This window comes from Dipodomys spectabilis, unplaced genomic scaffold, assembly GCF_019054845.1.
Source record: "Dipodomys spectabilis isolate Male_0828 unplaced genomic scaffold, ASM1905484v1 ptg000163l, whole genome shotgun sequence".
Lineage (NCBI taxonomy): Eukaryota > Metazoa > Chordata > Mammalia > Rodentia > Heteromyidae > Dipodomys > Dipodomys spectabilis.
Window position 1 is genome coordinate 6686291 of NW_024870840.1, and position 20572 is coordinate 6706862.

The 20572-nt window shown below is 41.2% G+C and overlaps 1 protein-coding gene across 1 annotated transcript in view; it reads right to left on the reverse strand.

Moving 5' to 3' along the window:
• The window catches only part of Ube2n (ubiquitin conjugating enzyme E2 N), a 33632-nt gene that overhangs the window by 1226 nt on the left and 11834 nt on the right, over positions 1–20572 (reverse strand). The window contains exons 2-3 of the mRNA XM_042693159.1: positions 1421–1667; positions 1090–1230 (exon numbers count right to left, since the gene is read on the reverse strand). Of these exons, the coding sequence (XP_042549093.1) occupies positions 1090–1230; positions 1421–1667 (388 nt within the window). The remainder of the gene's footprint in view (positions 1–1089; positions 1231–1420; positions 1668–20572) is intronic.

Here is a 20572-nt window from a genome sequence, read left to right on the forward strand (position 1 = left end):
TATACGTCTAATTACCAAAACAGTGCAATGAAATTCTGTTTTATAAAGTTTAACAGGATGAAAAAAAGCTGTAAGCCTTCAAGATATATAATGTTCTTGACTAATTTTGGTGTTAACTAGCAGAAGCAGCCTATTGACTCTACTCTCTAGTTATAAATTGTTGCATACTTTAACCAAATGGATTACAAAACCAGCTCAACAGAGTTCAAAAGCTTTCCAGTATCTTTCCATATTGTTAGATGCATGATAGACAGCTGTTTGTTAAATCCAGAGTCAAAGAACCTCTTAACTATGGCCTATCTTTAAATTTGAGGGTCTTATAAACAGGCAATAAAGATGGATCTTAACTTCTTTTTTTTTCTGGTCCTAGGGCTACAACTCAGGGCCTGGTCACTGTCCCTGAGCCTCTTTGTACTCAAAGCTAGCACTTCAGCACTTAAGCCACAGTACCACTTCTGGCTTTTTTGAGTAGCTACTGGAGATGAGTCTCACAGACTTTTCTGCCTGTACTGGCTTCAAACCACGATCCTCAGATCTCAGCCTCCTGAGTAGCTACAATTACAGGCATGAGCCACTGGCCCCTGGCTGGATCTTGGAACATTTTTTTGTTTTGTCGGTCATGGGGCTTGAACTCTGGGCTTGGGCACTGTCCCTCAGCTCTTCAGCTCAAGGCGAGTGCTCTACCGCTTGAGCCACAGTGCCACTTCCAGTTTTGAAGTGGTTTATTGGAGATAAGAGTCTCACGGACTCTCCTGCCCAGGCTGGCTTTGAACCGCAACCCTCAGATCTCAGCCTCCTGAGTAGCTAGGATTACAGGCATGAGCCACTGGCGCCCAGCCTTGAACATTTTTTAAGAGGCATTTTTCAGAGATGGGACTGTAGGTAAGTGATGGAGTGTCTGCCTAGCATACATACAACCTTGGCATTTTGCCAGGCCCACAATTCAATTTCAAGTATGGGGGGGAGGATTTGCCTACAATAAGCAGCATCTAATTTAATTTTTGTTTTTCCTGCCAAGAGTGTTTTAAGAATGGTATTAATGATTTCTAAAAAGTAAAAGAACTGTGAAAGAGAATAAATGTTAAATACCTGTTTCTATGGCTTGGGCTTCGTTGGTCTTCCACTGCTCCGCTACATCATTTGCTAATGGATCATCTGGATTAGGAGCACTTAACAAAGCCTGGATCGATAGCAGAACTGTGCGGATCTGCAGTGCTGGGGACCACTTATCTATGAAGGCAACAGGCCCAATATGATACAGCATGAATTAAAAAAACAGGCCCAGAACTGCATTTCCCTCCCACAGACCTTTGTGGTTTTATTCTAAGACAGGATTATAATGTTTATATTTTAAAGATGGACTGCTTAAGAGAGAAAGGCGAAATCTTTAACAGCATACGATGACAAAGATAACACTTACCTTTCAAAATATCTAAACATATTCTTCCCAACTTGTCTACATTAGGATGATAAATTTTGGTCATGAAACGTACTTTAGGTGCTGCCATTGGGTATTCTTCTGGAAGGAATAGTTCAAGTTTAAAAGTCCCTCCCTCAAAGGGGGAATCCTGAGGGCCAGCAATAACCACATGAAAATAACGGGCGTTGCTCTCATCTGGTTCTGCTTTAATGCCAGGAACTGGTTCTGCCAGCAAGCGCTGGGTTTCCTACAACAGAAAAACAAACACATTGGTGAAACAAATGTCATTTCACTAGACATCAAAATTAATATTAGAAGGCTGGGAAGGTGGCTCAGTGGTAGAGCGCTTGCCTTGCATGCATGAGGCCCCGGGTTCGATTCCTCAGAACCACATAAGCAAAAAGAAAAAAGCCGAAAGTGGCGCTGTGGCTCAAGTGGTAGAGCGCTAGCCTTGAGCTGAAGAGCTGAGGGACAGCGCCCAGGCCCAGAGTTCAGGCCCCAGGACCAGACCCCCCCAAAAAACAACAACAACAAAAAAAAAAACAGAAAGCTCATCTCATGGCATTAAGCTCTTTTTCCAATATACTGATACATTTTTATTTAGTTCCTAACATGCAAAATTCATAGAAAAGACCATTCAAAGCCAGGTGCTGGTCACATCTGCAATCCTAGCTACTGAGGACCATGGCTCAAGTTCAAAGCCAGCCCAGGCAGGGAAAACATCACACAGCCAGGAGAGTGGTGGCTCAAGTGGCAGAAGACTAGCCTTGAGCAAAAAATCTTATGGACAGCGCCCAGGCCAAGTTCAAGCCCCAGTACAAAAAAAAAAAAAAAAAAAAAGATCAATCACAACTAGCCAAATTCCAACTACAAGAGAATACCAATGATTTACCACATTTTCTTTTTTTTTGGTTGTGGGGCTTGAACTCTGAGTCTGAGTGCTGTTCCTCAGCTCTTCAGCTCAAGGCGAGCGCTCTACCACTTGAGCTACAGCGCCACTTCCTACCACATTTTCTAGCAACATGTTTCTACAAATAAGATGATAATAAAATTAACAAAACTTACTTTATACTAAAAAAGAATGAAAAACAGGATTACCATAATAGGTAATGGAACATCCTTTACTTTTATTTAAACTCTACCCAAACTAAACCACTTACAAAATATTTTTAAAGCAACTGAAATCTCCCTCTGAAAAAGTCTTTACTTGATACTGGGTCTAGGATTCTCCAGTACCCTTTGATACAGAGAATCCTCGGATGCTCAAGGACTGATGGAATAGCAGGGGCCATGGATGCAGCTCAATGGCAGTGCGTGCCTGACACACACTCAGTCCCACATTCAATCCTCAACATCAAGGAAAAAAAGAAAGCCGGGTGCCGGTGGCTCACATCTGTAATCCTGGCTACTCAGGAGAGGCTGAGATCGCAGTTCAAAACCAGCCCACACAGGAAAGTCCATGAGACTCTCTCTCTCCTCTCTCTTTTTTTTTTTTTTGGTCAGTTGTGGGGCCTGAACTCTGGGCCTAGGCACTGTCCCTCAGCTCTTCAGCTCAAGGCTAGCGCTTTACTACTTGAGCCACAGCACCACTTCCGGCTTTTTCTGCTTATGTGGTGCTGAGGAATCGAACCCAGGGCCTCATGCATGCAAAGCAAGCGCTCTACCACTGAGCCACCTTCCCAGTCCTCCACGAGACTCTTAAATTAACCACTAGAAAACTGGAAGTGGCACTGTGGCTCAAGTGGTAGAGCACTAGCCTTGCATGGCTGAGGCCCTGGGTTTGATTCCTCAGCACTACATAAGCAAAAAGAAATAAGCCGGAAGTGGTGCTGTGGCTCACATGGTAGAGCACTAGCCTTGGGCTGAAGAGCTGAGGGACAGCGCCCAAGCCCAGAGTTCAGGCTCCAAGACCGGACCAAAAAAAAAAAAAAAAATGGCACAGTATTTGTATATATCCTATACACATCTTCTTGTATACTTTATCTAATAATCTGTAGACTGCTTATAGTGCCTAATACAATGTAAATGTTATATAGTTAGTTGTTATACTGCGTTGTTTAGAGAATGACAAGAACAGTTTTAATGTGTTCAACATACACAAGCTCCCCACTCCATCTTAATATTTTCCACCTGCAGTTGGTGGAATCTGTGGTTGTGGGGGATCAACTACAATGGAATGAAACAAGTTAGAGTTAAGAACAAGTATAGGTACCTGAACAAGGCTACAAAAATATATACATGCATTTATCCATTTATATATGTATGCTAAACTGACAACTTTATGTCCTCTAATAATCATACCATTAGTTTTTGTTTTCTGTCATCTCTCAACTCTCATTCTTTCTCCTGTTTCCAAACTTCCCAAATCTCCCTCCTTATCACTTCTGACTGATGCCTTCCTTCCTATTTCATAAGAAAACAGAAACTTCCCCACGTTTCTATGGCAGGCATCTGTGCATCTACCTTCATCTATACCGCTGTGTTATTCTTCCTTCTTTTTCCCACTACCATGAACAAACCTCCAGAACAACCCCTATTCTTGAGCACTAAATGCTCTCTCTTCACCTATCTAAGGGCACTATTCCAGTATTTCTCTTCTCTCTTGAATGATCAGTTTTCCTCTTTATTGGGTCTTCCTTCAAACCATACAAAACTGCAGTTGTTTTCTGAATAAGAAGAACTACTCTCTCCATACCTCTTCAATATAGTTCTGGAATCCTTAGCCAGAGCAATAAGGCAAGAAAAGGACATTAAAAGGATCCACATAGGGAAGGAAGAAATTAAACTATGCCTATTTGCAGATGACATGATCTTATAACTAAACAACCCCAAGAACTCCACTCCCAAACTCCTAGAACTAATAAACCACTTCTGTACACAAACAATGTACAAGCAGAAAGGGAAATCAGGAAACAACTCCATCTGCAATAACCTCAAAAAAAAAAAAAAAAACTAGAAATTAACCTAACCAAAGATGTAAAGGACCTATTTAGTGAAAACTACTGAAGTCTTAAAAAAAGCAATCAAGCCAGGAACTGACGGCTCACATCTGTAATCCTATTCCAGAGAGGCTGAGATCTGAGGATCACGGTTCAAAGCCAGCCTAGGCAGAAAAAGTCCGTGAAACTCTTATCTCCAATTAACCACCAGAAAACCGGAAGTAGCACTGTGGCTCAAGTGGTAGAGCACTGGCCTTAAGCTGAAGAGCTGAGGGACAGCGCCCAGGCCCAGAGTTAAAACACCACAAGAAAAAAAAAAGAAAAGAAAAAGAGAGAGAGAGGGAGAGAGAACGAAAGAAAGAAAGAAAGAAAGAAAGAAAGAAAGAAAGAAAGAAAGAAAGAAAGAAGAAAGAAAGAAAGAAAGAAAGAAAGAAAGAAAGAAAGAAAGAAAGAAAGAAAGAAAGAGAGAGAGAAAGAGAGAAAGAGAGAGAGAAAGAGAGAAAGAGAAAGAAAGAAGGAAAGAAAGAAAGAAAGAAAGAAGGAAAGAAAGAAAGAAAGAAAGAAAGAAAGAAAGAAAGAAAGAAAGGAAGGAAGGAAGGAAGGAAGGAAGGAAGGAAGGAAGGAAGAAAGAAAGAAAGAAAGAAAGAAAGAAAGAAAGAAAGAAAGAAAGAAAGAAAGAAAGAAAGGAAAAAAGAATACCTGGAAATGGAAGGACCTTTCCATGTTCATGGATCTGTAGAATCAACATTGTGAAAATGGCCATACTGCCAAAAATGATATATAAACTCAGTGCAATTCCCATCAAAATCCCAATGACATTCTTTACTGAAACAGAGAAAACAATCCAAAAATTCATGGAACGAGAGACTTAGAATAGCCAAAGCAATTCTAGGCAAAAGAAACAATGAAGGAGGTATCACAATACCAAATTTCAAGCTCTACTATAGAGCCATAATAACAAAAACAGCTTGGAATTGGCACAAAAATCCAGAAACAAAATCATATACTTACAGTCAGTTGATATTTGACAAAGGAGCCAAAGACAAACAGTGAAAAAAATATAGCCTCTTCAACTACCGGTTTGCTGGGAAAACTGAGCAGAAAGAGCATGCAGAAAACTAAAAGTGGACTCCAGCCTGCCACCATGCACTAACATCAACTCAAAATGGACTTAAGACCTCAACATCAAACCTGAAACTCTGAAACTACTGCAGGACTGAGAAGGAGAGACACTAGAACTTTTAGGCCAGGAATAAACTTCCTGAACAGAGTCCCAGAGTCACAACAAATTGAAGAGAGACTCAACAAATGGGACTATATATTAAAATAGAGTTGCTGTGCAGCTAAAGACATTGCTACCAAACTAGAAAGACACCAACCAACTGGAAAAAGATATTTAACAGCAATGTCTCAGACAAAGGCTAATATATATTATACACAGGGAACTCAAGAAAGTACACTCTCCCAAATCTAACAAACCAATCGTTAAATGGGCAAGGAAACTAAAGAGAGACTTCTCAGAACAGATAAAAATGGCAAAGAAACACATGAGCAAATGTTCATCATGCCTGGCCATAAATGAAATGAAAATAAAAACCCTGATACCACCTTACCCCAGTCAAAACGGCCTAAATTCCAAATTCAGCCAACAACAAACACTGGCAGGGATACAGAGAAAGAGGAACCATACTTCACTGCTGGTGGGAATGTAAACTAATACAACCACTCTGGAAAGAAGACTGGAGGTTCCTCAGAAAACAAAATACAGACCCAGCCATACCACTTATAGGCATCTACACTGACCAACAGGAACCAGGATACAAGGACACATGCAATGAACATCTATGTTCACTGCAGCAATGTTCACAATAGCCAAGATATGGAAACAACCCAGATGCCCCAAAGAGATGAATGGATCCAAAAACTGTGGTACCTACATACAATGGAATATTACACAGCCATTAGAAAGGACAAAATAATAGCATTCTCAGGGAAATGGATGGAACTAGAACAAATCATGCTGAGCTCAGTAAGCCAAGATCAGAGACAAATGGCACATCGTCTCCCTGATAATGTGGATGTTAAAATCAAAATGAAAGGAGATATGACAAAGTAAATAGGACCTCTTCTTAAGCTATTGCATCATTTTTGGATGACTCCATGTTCTTGACCATATGGGGTGTGTGTGTGTGTCTGTGTGTGTGTGTCTGTGTGTGCGCGCGCGCGTGCACATCTGAGGGAAGCTAGGAGGAGGGTACAGAATCGGAGGAAAACAGGTGAAAAAATACAACAGAGGGGCCCATCAGGTGCACTGGACATCGATTGATGAATGTGAACTAATCATCTCAAGGGCAGCGATGGGAGGGAGGGAATGAGAAAGAGTGAACAGCTTACACTAAGCAAAAGGAAATAAATACGTATCACCAGACACCTACAGTGTCAAAGTTTGTAGAGTCCATAAGCTTTTTTTTTTTGTCGGTTGTGGGGCTTGAACGCTGGGCTTGGGCGCTGTCCTTGTGCTTTTCAAGTTCAAGGCGAGCGCTCTACCACTTGAGCTTGGCAGAATTTTGTTGAAAAACACGATAAAAAGGGATTTGAAATATTGTTTATTGCTATATCCTCAGCATTTGGAACAACTCTTGACACCACAGATTACCAATAAATACGTGGACTATAAATGAACAAGCAGGAACTTAAGGACCAAAATTTCATCCCTCCTATCATGAAAGCAGGGGAAGAAAAAAGTATGCAGAACCAGGAGTCGATTCAAGCCCCACAAGCAAAACAAAAAAGATTTTCCCCCGAGGCCCTGAGCACAGTCATAGTCTAGCCATGTAGATACATAAAGTAATGCCTTTGGTATTTTAATTCAAGAGTAGTTTTTGTTCTGTATTCATTGTGACAATACAAAGACAAAGGAGAAACTGAAATGCGAACTGCTTTCAGAAAGATGTTCTTAGAGGTCCAAAGTAAAACATTTTCAGAGAATTAAAAAACTCAAGGGGAGCTGGGTGCTGGTGGCTCATGCCTGTAATCCTAGCTACTCCAGAGAGGCTGAGATCTGAGGATCAAGGTTCAAAGCCAACCTGGGCAGGAAAGTCCCTGAGACTCTTATCTCCAATTAACCACCAGAAAACTGGAAGTGATGCTGTGGCTCAAGTGGTAGAGTACTTGCCTTGAGCTGAAAAGCTGAGGGACAGCACCCAGGCCCAGAGTTCAAGCTCCATGACCAAAATAAACAAACACCTCAAGAGGCAATATCGGGAAGTATGCTATCATAGGACCAAGACATAAAGAGGCTGGTCTTCATATAAGAGGGGGATAGAAGGGAAGGAGCAAAGAAACTAAGGATAAACAGAAATAAGAGGAATGAGAAAAGTGGATGGCAAATTTTTTTCAATTTTGGTCTCTCTTCACATCCATCCTCTGTGTTTTACCCTAAGTTTCTAAGGAGAGACTAGAAAAAGAGAAAGGCAGGGTCCAAGAATTCCAAATCACCTATATAAAGTAACTGCCAAGCTGGGCGCCAGTAGCTCAGGCCTGTCATCCTAGCTACTCAGGAGGCTGAGATCTGAGGATCGCAGTTCAAAGCCAGCCGGGGCAGGAAAATCCGTGAAACTCTTATCTCCAATAAACTACCAGAAAATAGGAAGTAGCGCTGTAGCTCAAGTGGTAGAACGCTAGCCTTGAGCTGAAGAGCTGAGGGACAGTGCTCAGACCCAGAGTTCAAGCCCCACAACCAACCAACCAACCAACAAACAAACAAATAAATAGACTGCCAGGCACCAGTGGCTCACTCTTGTAATCCTACTTAGGCTGAGACCTAAGGATCATGGTTCAAAGCCAGCCTGAGCAGGAAAATCTGAGACTCTTAATTCCAATCAACTACCAAAAAGCCAGAAATGGAGCTGTGGTTCAAGTGGTAGAATGCAAACTAAGCATAAAAGCTCAGGAATGATGTCTAGGCTTTGAGAAGTTCAAACCTCAGGATTAGCATTAAAGTAAATAAATAATTTATTTATTAATTTTAAAAGCCAGACACCAGTGGCTCACACCTGTAATCCTAGCTACTCAGGAGGCTGAGATCTGAGGATTTCAGTTCAAAGCCAGCCCCAGTGAGCAGAAAAGTCAGTGAGATTCTTATCTTCAATTAGCCACCAGAAAACTAGAAATGGCTCTATGGCTCAACATGGTACAGCACAAGCCTTGAGCTGAAGAGCTCAAGGGTGCAGGCTCAGAGTTCAAGCCCTATGACTGCTGGGGGGGAAAAAAAAAAAGACCACAGAAGAGCTTCCAAAATCAAATCTCAAAATAGCTCCAAATCACTATGAGTTCACACTGGCGTAGAAGACAGCAAATTATGTGACCTCATCAATTGTAAGATTTAATTGAAACATATTCCAGAATAAGCTTTTAAGTGTACAAAAACATTCTGAAATAGACATTTCATTTTATTTTGTTTTCTAAGTGTTGGTACCAGGGCTTCAACTCTGGGCCTCAGTTTCTCAACTTGTTTACAGGTGGTACACTGACACTTAAGCCATATCTCCAGCCCTTGAAAGTTTTTACATACTGTTTCCCATGGATTTAACATAACAAACATGTAACTATGTGATTATACATTGTTGATTTCCCACAAACCCATAGCATAAATCATGGAAGGAATAAAGAATCCAAACCATACTGAACAATCTCAGAGAACAATATCTAAGACACTAACTCATAGTAGTTGATGTCAACCTTTTTCATAAAAAAGATAAAAACTAGTTAGGAAATTAAATCCTTCTTGATCCTATCAACATATGGCTAGATGGGAAATACTTTCAATTTTATACCATTCTTTGGCAGAAAGATAGTAAAGGGCAATGTGATTTTTTTTAATCTAGAAAAGGCTCAAATTCCACATTTACTTTTTCTATGAGCAAACTTGCTGAGCCAAAACTTCCCATATAGAATTACGGCAGTCTCCATTTGCAGTTTCTTTCCATAGTTCCAATTAATCTGTCAATTTCACTCAAATTTTTTTGTTTTTGTTTGTTTTTGTTTTTGTCAGTCGTGGGGCTTGAACTCTGGGCCTGGGCGCTGTCCCTCAGCTCTTCAGCTCAAGGCAAGTGCTTTACCACTTGAGCTACAGCGCCACTTCTAATTTTTTTTGTTCTTTGGTCGGTTATAGAGCTTGAACTCTCAGCCTGGGCGGTTCCTGAGCTCTTCAGCTCAAGGCAAGTGCTCTACTAGTTGAGCCACATAGCCACTTTGGGTTTCCTGGTAGTTCACTGGAAATAAGAGTCTCATAGACTTTCCTGCCCAGGCTGACTTTGATCCTCAAATCTCAGCCTCCTGAGTAAGTAGGATTGCAGGTGTGAGCCACTGGCACTCAGCTCAAAAAAATTTTAAGTGCAAAATTTTAGAAATAAACAATTCCTGAGTTTTATATTGTGTACCCTATGCACAATCCTAATGTAGCATCCAGTATGTAAGCATGATGAAGCCTTATTAGTCCCACTTGGATATGAGTAACCTCTGTCTATATATGAAGAATACACCACTGATCCCATTAGTCACTTTAGTGGCCATCTATTTGTAGTCTGATATCAGACTAATTGTAGCAGTAGCCCAGTACTTGTGTGTTCCAGTAACTCTTACATTACTTAGTAATTACCTCAAAGTACAATATACCATCTTATGCATTGTGCAAGGGAACAAATTGTCTATAATGAATTTTGAGACAATAAATAGTATTAGGAAAATGGTAATTTGTGTCAAGAAAAAATAAACTTGCCAGCTATTTGTGGCCCATGACTATAATCCTACCTATTTAAGCAGCTGAGATCTGGAGGACTATGGTTCAAGTAAGCATATGCAGAAAAGGTCAAGAGATTCCATCTCTTTACCAGTGTAAAGCCATGCTGAAGGCATGACTCAAGTGATAGAACCACCAGCCTGTAGTTAAAACCCAGTATTGCCCCCAAAGAAACAGAACAAAAATTAATCTAAATGAAACTACATGATAAAATAAGGGTTAAACAAGACATTTCCATTTTACAGTGCACACTACCCCCTAGTGGATGTAAGACATCTTGATTTCAAACTTTTCCCTTGCAAATGAAAACTGCCCTAAGAATTTATTATTCACCCCAATTTTCGTTTTTGTTTTTGCCAGTCCTGGGGTTTGAACTCAGGGCCTGGGCACTGTCTCTGAGCTTCTTTTTTTTTTGTTCAAAGCTAGCACACTTGAGCCACAGTGCCACTTTCGGCTTTTTTCTGTTTACCTTGAACGGAGGAATTGAACCCAGGGATTCATACATGCTAGGCAAGCACTCTACCACTAAGCCACATTCCCATTCCCTTGGCCCCCATTCTCTTGAATGATCACTACTACAAAACCAAAGCAAAGATTAGCACTCACCTGACATAAAAACACCTGTCCTAATCTGGTCACAAGTTTACTCTTCCTCCTCCCCACTCCCCCATACCTTTTATTTCCAGACAGACAGGAAAATACTTTTTGGTCATAGGGGCTTGAACTCAGAAGAGGCTGGGCACGTCCCTGAGCTCTTTTCCTCAAGGCTACTGCTTCTACCACTTAGTACACAGCACCACTTCTTGTTTTCTAGGATTAACTGGAGATAAGAGTCTCACACACTTTCCTACCCCATATGGATTTGAACAGCCATCCTCAGCCTCCTGAGTAGCAAAGCTTAAAGGCGTAATCATTATCTCAGAGTAATAGCCAAGATGAGCTGGGTTAAAATCCATGTCCTTAATTTTTCCAACACAAAATCAGACCAATACTTCTGTGAAGCTAAGAGAAAAGGAATGGAGACTGGGGAGCCAGAATAACTTCTGAAGGGTAAAGTATGTATCACAATTTAAATATGTCAGGAAGCATCTCCCTATGTACTTCCAGTTTCCTGTCTGTTACCAACACTCTACTTACTATAGAGTAAAGTAGCACAAAAATCATTGGCTTGTAGAGCCTAAATCATGAAGACAAGGAGCCCCATTAGCAAACAGTAAATGTAAAATAAATTATTACTTGTTCCATGAATAAACATATAAATGCATTAAGTACCACATAGAGGTTTTATTCTTCCTGTTAAATGATAACTTCTACCTCAGGAACTGATTAACCCACTGAGGCCAGACACTGGTGGCTCAGGCCTGTAGTCCTAGCTTCTCAGGAGGTTGAGATATGAGGATCATAGTTCAAAGCCACCAGGACAAGAAAGTCCATGAGACTTCTAGCTTCAATACCCCCCAAAAAGACAGAAGTGAAGCTGGAGTAGAATGTCAACCTTTAGCAAAAAAACTAAGGACACATGCAATACTGGCGCACAAGCACACATGTATGTATGCATGCGTGCACACATGCACAAACACATATACACAAAGACCCACTGACAACAAAAACAAAATCCTACTAACAAAGTATCCTCATGCCAGGCGCTGGTGGCTCACGCCTGTAATCCTAGCTACTCAGGAGGCTGAGATCTGAGGATCGCGGTTCAAAGCCAGCCCGGGCAGGAAAGACCGTGAGACTCCTATCTCCAATAAACCACCAGAAAACCGGAAGTGGCACTGTAGCTCAAGTGGTAGAGCGCTCGCCTTGAGCTGAAGAGCTGAGGGACAGCGCCCAGGCCCAGAGTTCAAGCCCCACGACCGACAAAAAAAAAAAAAAAAAGTATCCTGGTAATATCACTGATACGTTGATTTCCTTACATACTATCTTGATTCTTTTCCCCCACCCTAATCACACCTGCCAACACAGTATTTGTATTTGTAGTCTGTGTCCCCCCCCACACACACACATTTCCACACATGCATGCACCACTGTAAATTCCACAGGGTACTGTTCCTAGATAATCCAAAGAATTCAATAACAGGCACCAGTGGCTCACATCTATCTATGATCCTAGCTATTCAGGAGGCTGAGATCTGAGGATCACAGTCTGAAGCCAGCCCAGGTAGTAAAGTCCATGAGATTTATCTCCAATTAACCACCAAAAGCAAGAAGCACAGAGCTGTGGCTCAATGATATAGCACTAGCTATGAACAAAAAAGCTCAAGAGACAGTGACCCAGGCTTTGAGTTCAAGCCCCAGAACTGGAACACACAAAAATATTCAATACCTCAACAAATAGTGATTCAAATTTTTACCTGCAGGAACTCTTTCAATGCTCATACTCATTTGATAAATAGGGAACTAAAACTAATCAGTTATAACCAAAGCAAGAAAACAGGGTGACAGTTAAGATCCAAGCTTCAGTCTGCCTCTAGAACCGATATCTTCTCAACAGTATGTATTAAGACAACGTGAGGTGTAAATATATTTAATAGGGATAGTAATAGCACAAGACTGAAAGGACTATTTTAGCTTTTTTTTGGTTGGTTATGGGGCCTGAACTCTGGGCCTGGGCACTGTCCCTCAGCTCTTTAGCTCAAGGTTAGCATTCTACTACTTTGAGCCACAGCACCACTTCTGGCTTTTTCTGCCTATGTGGTGCTGAGGAATGGAATCCAGGGACTCATGCATGCAAGGCAAGCACTCTACCACTGAGCCACCTTTCTAGCCCTATTTCAGCATTTTTTTTGCTTATGTCATATACACACACCCCTTTTTGTACTAGTAAACAAAAAATACACAACCTTAAGATAAAGTAGAAAACATGATGATTGAAAAATTGATATGCATTATACTGACCTGAAATTATCTATGACATCTTCAAAAATAGGAAACCATTTTGTCCATCTTTGACATTCCATAAACCATGATGGCCTTTTGAAATGTTACAACTCTGAATTTACTAATAGATGCTTATTAATTTTATATTATAGCATCGTGATATCAACTAAGAGTACAACACAGTGTCCTCCACTCATCCACTGAAGCTTATTTCTTTTTCTTTCTTTTTTTAGGTCGGTAGTGGGGCTTGAACTCTGGGCTTGGGCGCTGTCCCTGCGCTCTTCAGCTCAAGGGCTCTTCAGCTCAAGGCGAGTGCTCTACCACTTGAGCCACAGCGCCACTTCCGGTTTTCTAGTGGTTTATTGGAGATAAGAGTCTCATGGACTTTCAAAACCCAGGCTGGCTTTGAACCTCGATCCTAAGATCTCAGCCTCCTGAGTAGCCAGGATCACAGGCGTGAGCCACCGGCACCCGGCTTGAAGCTTATTTCAAGTAGTAAGTATATGTAAAGTCTGTCTTAAGAAGCCTTTCACAATTTATATGTTTATAAAATATCTTGTCAGGGGCTGAGAAGGTGGCTCAGTGGTAGAGCACTTGCCTTGCATGCCTAAGGCCGTGGGTTTGATTCCTCAGTACCACATAAGCAAAAAAGAAAAAACCAGAAGTGGCACTGTGGTTCAAGTGGTAGAGCACTAGCCTTGAGCTGAAGAGCTGAGGGACAGCGTGCAGGCCCAGAGTTCAGGCCCCACGACAGGACCAAAAATATATATATATATATCTCCCATCATTTTTTTTTAATCTTCCAAATACTGGTATCATAATTAAACAGAATGTCAGTTACAACTTTATAAAACACTCATGAGCTAGGTGCAGATAGCTTGAAGGCTGAGATCTGAGGATCATGGTTCAAAGACAGCCTGGGCAGGAAAGTCTGTAAGACTCTTATCTCCAATTAACTACCAGAAAACTTGAAGTGGCACTGTGGCTCAAAGTGGTAGAGCAGTAGACTTGAGCAATAAAGCTCAGGGACAGCACCCAAGCCCTGAGTTCAAGCCCCAGAACCACCACCAACAACAACAACAAAAAAGTTAAAAAACACTCATGAAATTCTTGGTAGTAAAAATGTCATTTAAAGACTCACAGCAGCTAAGCAATTCCGTTTTCTCTAGTTCTTGATTTGATAATTAATATTAACTACATCACTGCCAGGCCATTGAAAAATAAAAGATTTAGTGATTTCAGTAATAGCTATCCTTCTTATTCATAAACTCTGTATCTCAGGAATGATTTGACCAATGCTGCTCTTTCAGAACTCACAATGAAAAAAAAGAACCTAGCCTAATAACACTTCACTGATACTACTTTATACCATGGTACTTAATAAGAAAGCCATCAAATGGTTTAAAAAACACTTGTATTATTTGAGATTCTAGGATGGAATAGTTAACTTTGGTTGAGAAAGAGGTTTTCTGCATTCACCCTGAATAAAACAGTAGGGAAGGGCTGGGAAGGTGCCTCAGTGGTAGAGCGCTTGCCTTGCATGCCTGAGGCCCTGGATTCGATTCCTCAGCACCCACATAAGCAAAAATAAAAAAGCCGGAAGTGGCGCTGTGGCTCAAGTGGTAGAACCCTAACCTTGGGCTAAAGAGCTGAGGGACAGCACCCAGGCCCAGAGTTCAGGTCCCACAACTGACCAAAATAACTTACACAAAAGGACTCCCAGGCAGTACACTACACAAGGCAAAATGAAGGTTGTGGTACACATTCATAGTTTCTTCTGGCTATTTCATGGCTCAAACATCCCTGTTTGAGAATTAGCACACACCCTTAGACACATACACATGTGCACCCATATACTCACATACTTTATAGATCCCCATTTCCCTCAACAGAAGCTGAAGATTTATTTCCTGTCTTTGCAACCAATTATGTGATCAAGGTTCAGTCAATATCTGTGCGCCAGAATCTAAGATATGAAAGAACCCACTGTAGAGAGAATACCAGTCACCAGCAGGGCAACATGGAAGAGTTCTACTGGTAGCACCCTGTACTTGGCATCAGCAACCATAGTGAATACACTGTGGAGTATATAGCACATAATGAAATGAAATGAATGCAGTGAAATCTTCACTGTGGTGCAATTCTATACTGTTACTGGCTTCCCCCACACTCCCATGCTGAGGAATGAACCTGACAAGTGTTCTACCATTTGAGCTATGCCCCAACCCCTTTTTCAGTTTTATTTTAAGACAAAGTCTTATGCTAACTTTGCCCAAAGTGGCTTGGAACTTGCCTCTACCTCACAGTAGTTAGTAAGCCACTACAACCAGGTTTGTTACTGGCTGTCTTTCTCTGGCTCTCCTGAAGATTGTTCAGGTATCGAATAACTTTTTCTTTTCTTTTCTTTTTTTTTTGGGGGGGGGGGGAGGAGCTTAAACTCAGGGCCTAAGCACTGTCCCTAAATCCTTTTGCTCAAGGCTAGCACTCTACCATTTTGAGCCACAGCTTGTTTTCAGGAGATAAGAATCTTACAGCTTATCCTGCCCTGGCTGGCTTGGAACCACAATCCTCAGATCTCAGCCTCCTATGTAGCTAGGATTACAGGCATGATCCACTGGCACCAGCTGACTTTTTCGTTTTAAATACTAATCTAAATCACAATTTCTGCTTAAACTAGTCAAAGCTGCTTCGTTGCCTGTTTAAGAGATACAGGCTAAGAGAAACAGTGAAGAAAAGAGTATTAATAGATGAGGTGGAAATGGGGAAAATGAAAGGGACTAAATGGGGTCAAAAGAGAACACTGGAGTCTGAAATTCCTTTATCAAAGACCTTCTACCTAATTTTAAGGCCTTTCAAGACACAACAGTTCTAATTTTTTTTTTTTTTTGGGTCCGGTCGTGGGCCCTGAATTCTGGGCCTGGGCACTGTCCCTCAGCTCTTCAGCTCAAGGCTAGCGCTCTACCACTTGAGCCACAGCGCCACTTCCAGCTTTTTTCTTTTTGCTTATGTGGTGCTGAGGAATCGAACCCAGGACCTCATGTATGCGCAAGGCAAGCGCTCTACCACTGAGCCACCTTCCCAGCAACAGTTCTAACTTCTAACTAGAGAGGACCTGAGCATAACGACATATTCCTGTCTTCCCAGCTACATGGAAAGCATAAATAGGAAGACTGTGCTGCAGGCTGGCCGGGGCAGAAAACAAGACTCTACTCAAAATATGAAAGAAAAAAGGGCTTGGAGGCATGGTTCAAATTCAAAGCCCTGAATTCAAACTCTCAATATTGTCCCCACCAAAACAAACAAGTAAACATCTCTCTCTCTCTCTCTCTCTCTCTCTCTCTCTCTCTCTCTCTCTCTCTCTCACACACACACACACACACACACACACACACACACACACAACCTTAATAAAAAAAAAAGTTCTGTGCATCTTGAGGATCTTAATTTGTTAAGAGTTGTTTGGATTTGGGGTGAGAAACTATACTAGTTAGGCATTCTGTTGAGAGAATCTGAACAATCCTAGAGGGGGAAAAGAAGAGGAGTGAAATTAGATGCCAGTGGCTCACACCTTTAATCCTAGCTACTCAGGAGGCAGAGATCTGAGGATGGAAGTCTAAGGACAGCCCAGTCTGGCTTTCATCTCCAATTAACTGTCATCTCCAATTAACCAGCAAAAAGCCAAACAGAAGTAGACCTGTGGCGCTAGAGTACTAGCCTTAAGAGGAAAAAAAAACTAAGAAACAGTACCCACACCTGGCACAAAGAGGAGGGGAGAAGAAAGGAGAGGGGATATAGAGAGAAAATGAACACACCAAGAACTAATGAGGTATGACTTTATGGCCACTTGCTATACTCTGTGCCAATGTCACACAATAAAGGATCATCAGGTATGCTTGAATGAAAAAGCCAAGGAACAGTGCCTACGCTCTGAGTTCAAGTCTTAGTACCAAAACTGGGGGGGGGGAGGGAGAGGGGGGTAAGTATTTACAAACCCCAGCACTCAGGTGAATGAAAGTCTAGACTATGCTTCCCCCCCCCAAAATAAAATAAAATAAAGATTAATGTTTACTACTGCTGAATACTTAAGAAGAAATGGCTGAGCTGAGCACAGAAGATTATGCTTGTAAATCTAACTGCTTAGGGTACAGAGACAGGAAGAATGAGGTTCAAAAGGACAGCCCAGGCAAAAATTAGAGATGCTTTCTCAAAGAACAAGCTAGGACTGGTATACATGCCTGTAATCCTACTAGTAAGTAGGCCAAGGTAAAGAGGATCACTATCCAAAAGTTGGCCCCAAGCAAAAAAGTGAGACTCTACTTGAAAAACTAAGAGCATAAAGGAGTGTGGTGGCTTAGGTTTGGGTAAGTTCAAACCCCAGTCCTGCCAAAAAGAAAAAAAAAAGTCCAAAGGGTTTTTCTTAATTGTTTTTCACAATTTAGACTTCAAATGTGACCAATTTTATGGCCACTAATAGAACAAATTTCCTAAAACTTGCTCTTTTCTTATTTCTGTCTTGCTTTCTTCCTCGCCTATTTCTATTCTTTCTTTTCCCAGGCAAATGCTTTATCCTCAGCCCCATCAATGACAATTCTTTAAAGTACTTACCAGTGGGCTGGGAATGTGGCTTAATGGTAGAATGCTTGCCTAGCATGCATGAAGCCCTGGGTTCAATTTCTCAGTACCACATAAACAGAAAAATCTAGAAGTAGCGCAGTGGCTCAAGTAGTGCTAGCCTTGAGCAAAAGAAGCTCAGGGACAGTGCCAAGACCCACAGTTCAAGCCCTAGGACTAGCCAAAAAACACTTTAATGTCACACCTTAAAAAAGCAACTCTATGGTATGTGAGTTACATCTTAAAAAATTTATATGGTGGGCCGGGAATGTGGCTCAGTGGTAGAATGCTTGCCTTGAACCAAAAGATGCTTAGAGACAGTATCCAGGCCAGGCCTGATGCTTAGAGACAGTATCAGGCCTGATTTCAAGCCCCATGATAGGCAAAAAAGAAAAAAGAAAATTACACACACACACACACACACACACACACACACAGGCCAGGCATGGTATTGCATACTTATAACCCAGCTACCTGAGAGGCAAAATCCCAGGTTGGTCCAGGCAAAAGTATGATGATACCTTAATTACTCAACCTCTCCACAAAAATAAATAAATAAATAAATAAAAAGAGTTGGGGGAAGGATGGGGGGGCACCACCACCTAAATGAAAGCAAAAAGGTCTGAAATCATGACTCAAGTAGAACACTTCCTGTGCTCTAGCAAACATGTCCTGAATTCAGCCAAAAATGTAAATGAATAAACAAAGTAGTTAAAGCATTTGACCTTTCCTTCAATATCCAGTGAGATTGTAGCATCTTACCTATGAACTAGAAACTGTTATAGCAAAAGAAAATAAAGCGTTGAAAAAATCTTTTCTGTTGGCTGCCAGTGGCTCATGCCTGTGATCCTACTCAGGAGGCTGAGATGTGAGGATCACAGTTCAAAGCCAGCCCAGGCAAGAAAGTCCATGAGACTCATCTCCAATTAACCACCAGAAAACCAGAAGTGGTGCTGTGGCTCAAGTGGTAGAGCACTTGTCTTGAGCTAAAGCGCTCAGAGCAGTGCCCAGGCCCAGAGTTCAAGCCCCACAACCCACAAAAAAAAAAAAAACTTTTCTATTTGATAGTATGTTAACATCTGCCACAATAACCGAATTTTTAGTAATGAATATGCATTCATGAAGTACATTTATGAAGGAAAGATTTCTAATTAAAACCTGAAGGTAAAGCTAGGTGTGGTGGCACACTCCTGTAATCCCTAGTACTGGGGAGGCTGAGAGAGGAGCACTGCATGCTACAGGGCAGCCTGGGTTACACATTGAGACTCTTTGTCAAAAACAGACCAACCAATTATCTGTGGTACAAATGTGTTGATTGTTGTTACAGGTTTGCATTGTTTGGAGGGCAGATTACTGAGGTCTGAACTCAAGACAACCTTGAGCTTGCTACGCAGGTGTTCCTACCACATGTTAAAAATTTTACTACTGCTCAAGTTTTTCCCTCAAGTTTGGTATGTCTAACTTATAACGATATCCTATAACCCACACTACTTTTCTACTTTCAAATTTCAGCTCAAATGCCACCCTCTAAAAAATCTGTTTCCCGGGGCTGGGAAGGTGGCTCAGTGGTAGAGTGACAAAAAAAGCTTTTGTATTCTATACAAGGTGGCACTGGCTGTATTTCTATCCATGCTTGTACTGAAGCCAAGTACTCACAAGACCAGTGTCTCTGCAAGATATACACTAAAATCATCGGGCAATCTTAAAAAAAAAAAACAGGTTGGAGGTACAACTGGCAAATTTACAAACACTCCCAAATAATTCTGATACACAGCATTAGTATCTTAATGGTTCCTACCATTCTCATCAATATATCAGTACACCTACCAACAAAATCGTAAGATTTTATAAGAAATAGGCAAGGTTTGGATCAGCATTCCTATTCTAAAATAGCAGCCACCTAAATGGAGCTCCAGTACTGTTTAACCCTTTATCTGAACCAGAACTAAAGCAATGAGGACACTACCTTTCATTTGAAAAAGTGTTATTTAATAGAGTAGCTCTGTTACAGTCAAAGATAAGAAGTAACAAGTTTCTGTTGTTGTTGGGATTTGGGGGGGGGGGGGGGGGTTGTTTCTGGTCCTGGGGCCTGGGCTCTGTCCCTGAGGCTCTCTATGCTCAAGACTAGCACTCTACCACTTGAGCCACAATACCACTTTTGGCTTTCCAGCCTTTTCTGAGTAGTTTTTATTGGAGATAAGAGTCTCACACACTTTCCTGCCCAAGTTGTCTTTGAACTGCAATAGTTAAATCTCAGTCTACCGAGAAGCTAGAAGTATGGGCTTGAGCCACTGGCACCTGGCAGAAAAGTTTTATAGTTGTAGATCACTGACTTCCAAAGCCAAAGTTTTATTTGTAAGCATGAAAGGCAATACTTTGAAAAATAACTTTTTCTTGCTCTCTCCAAACAAGAGTAAGGGAAATTAAGTCAGGTATAAATACCCTAAGTTGAAAGCACAAAATTCAACTTAATATATGTGAGTGCAAGATAATTTTAATCTATTTTTAGGCTTAATTTTAAAAGTCTCACTTAAAACTAACAGGACGGCTGCAGTTTGATCCAATGACATACTGGATATATTTAAAAAACATAGCAGAAAAGTGAGTGGGTGGCACATGCCTGTGATCTTGTCAGCACTGAGTAGGAAAATAGATCAGAATTCAGAAGGCTGAGGTAGGAAGATAGTAAGTTTGAGGTCAGCATAGTAAAAGAGAGAAAGAGAAAGAGAAAAAGAGAAAAAGAAAGAGAGAGAGAGAGAAGCAGAAAATATAGGAATTACTATTATATAGGTCCCTTGTCAGAGAAACAGAAATGTCCTCAAATCCAGGGAACCAGAAGCATTTCACCTTAAGGAAACTATATTACTAAAAAGAGCCTCAGACACAAAAGTTTTTAACTACAGTAAGGAAGCCTGGCAC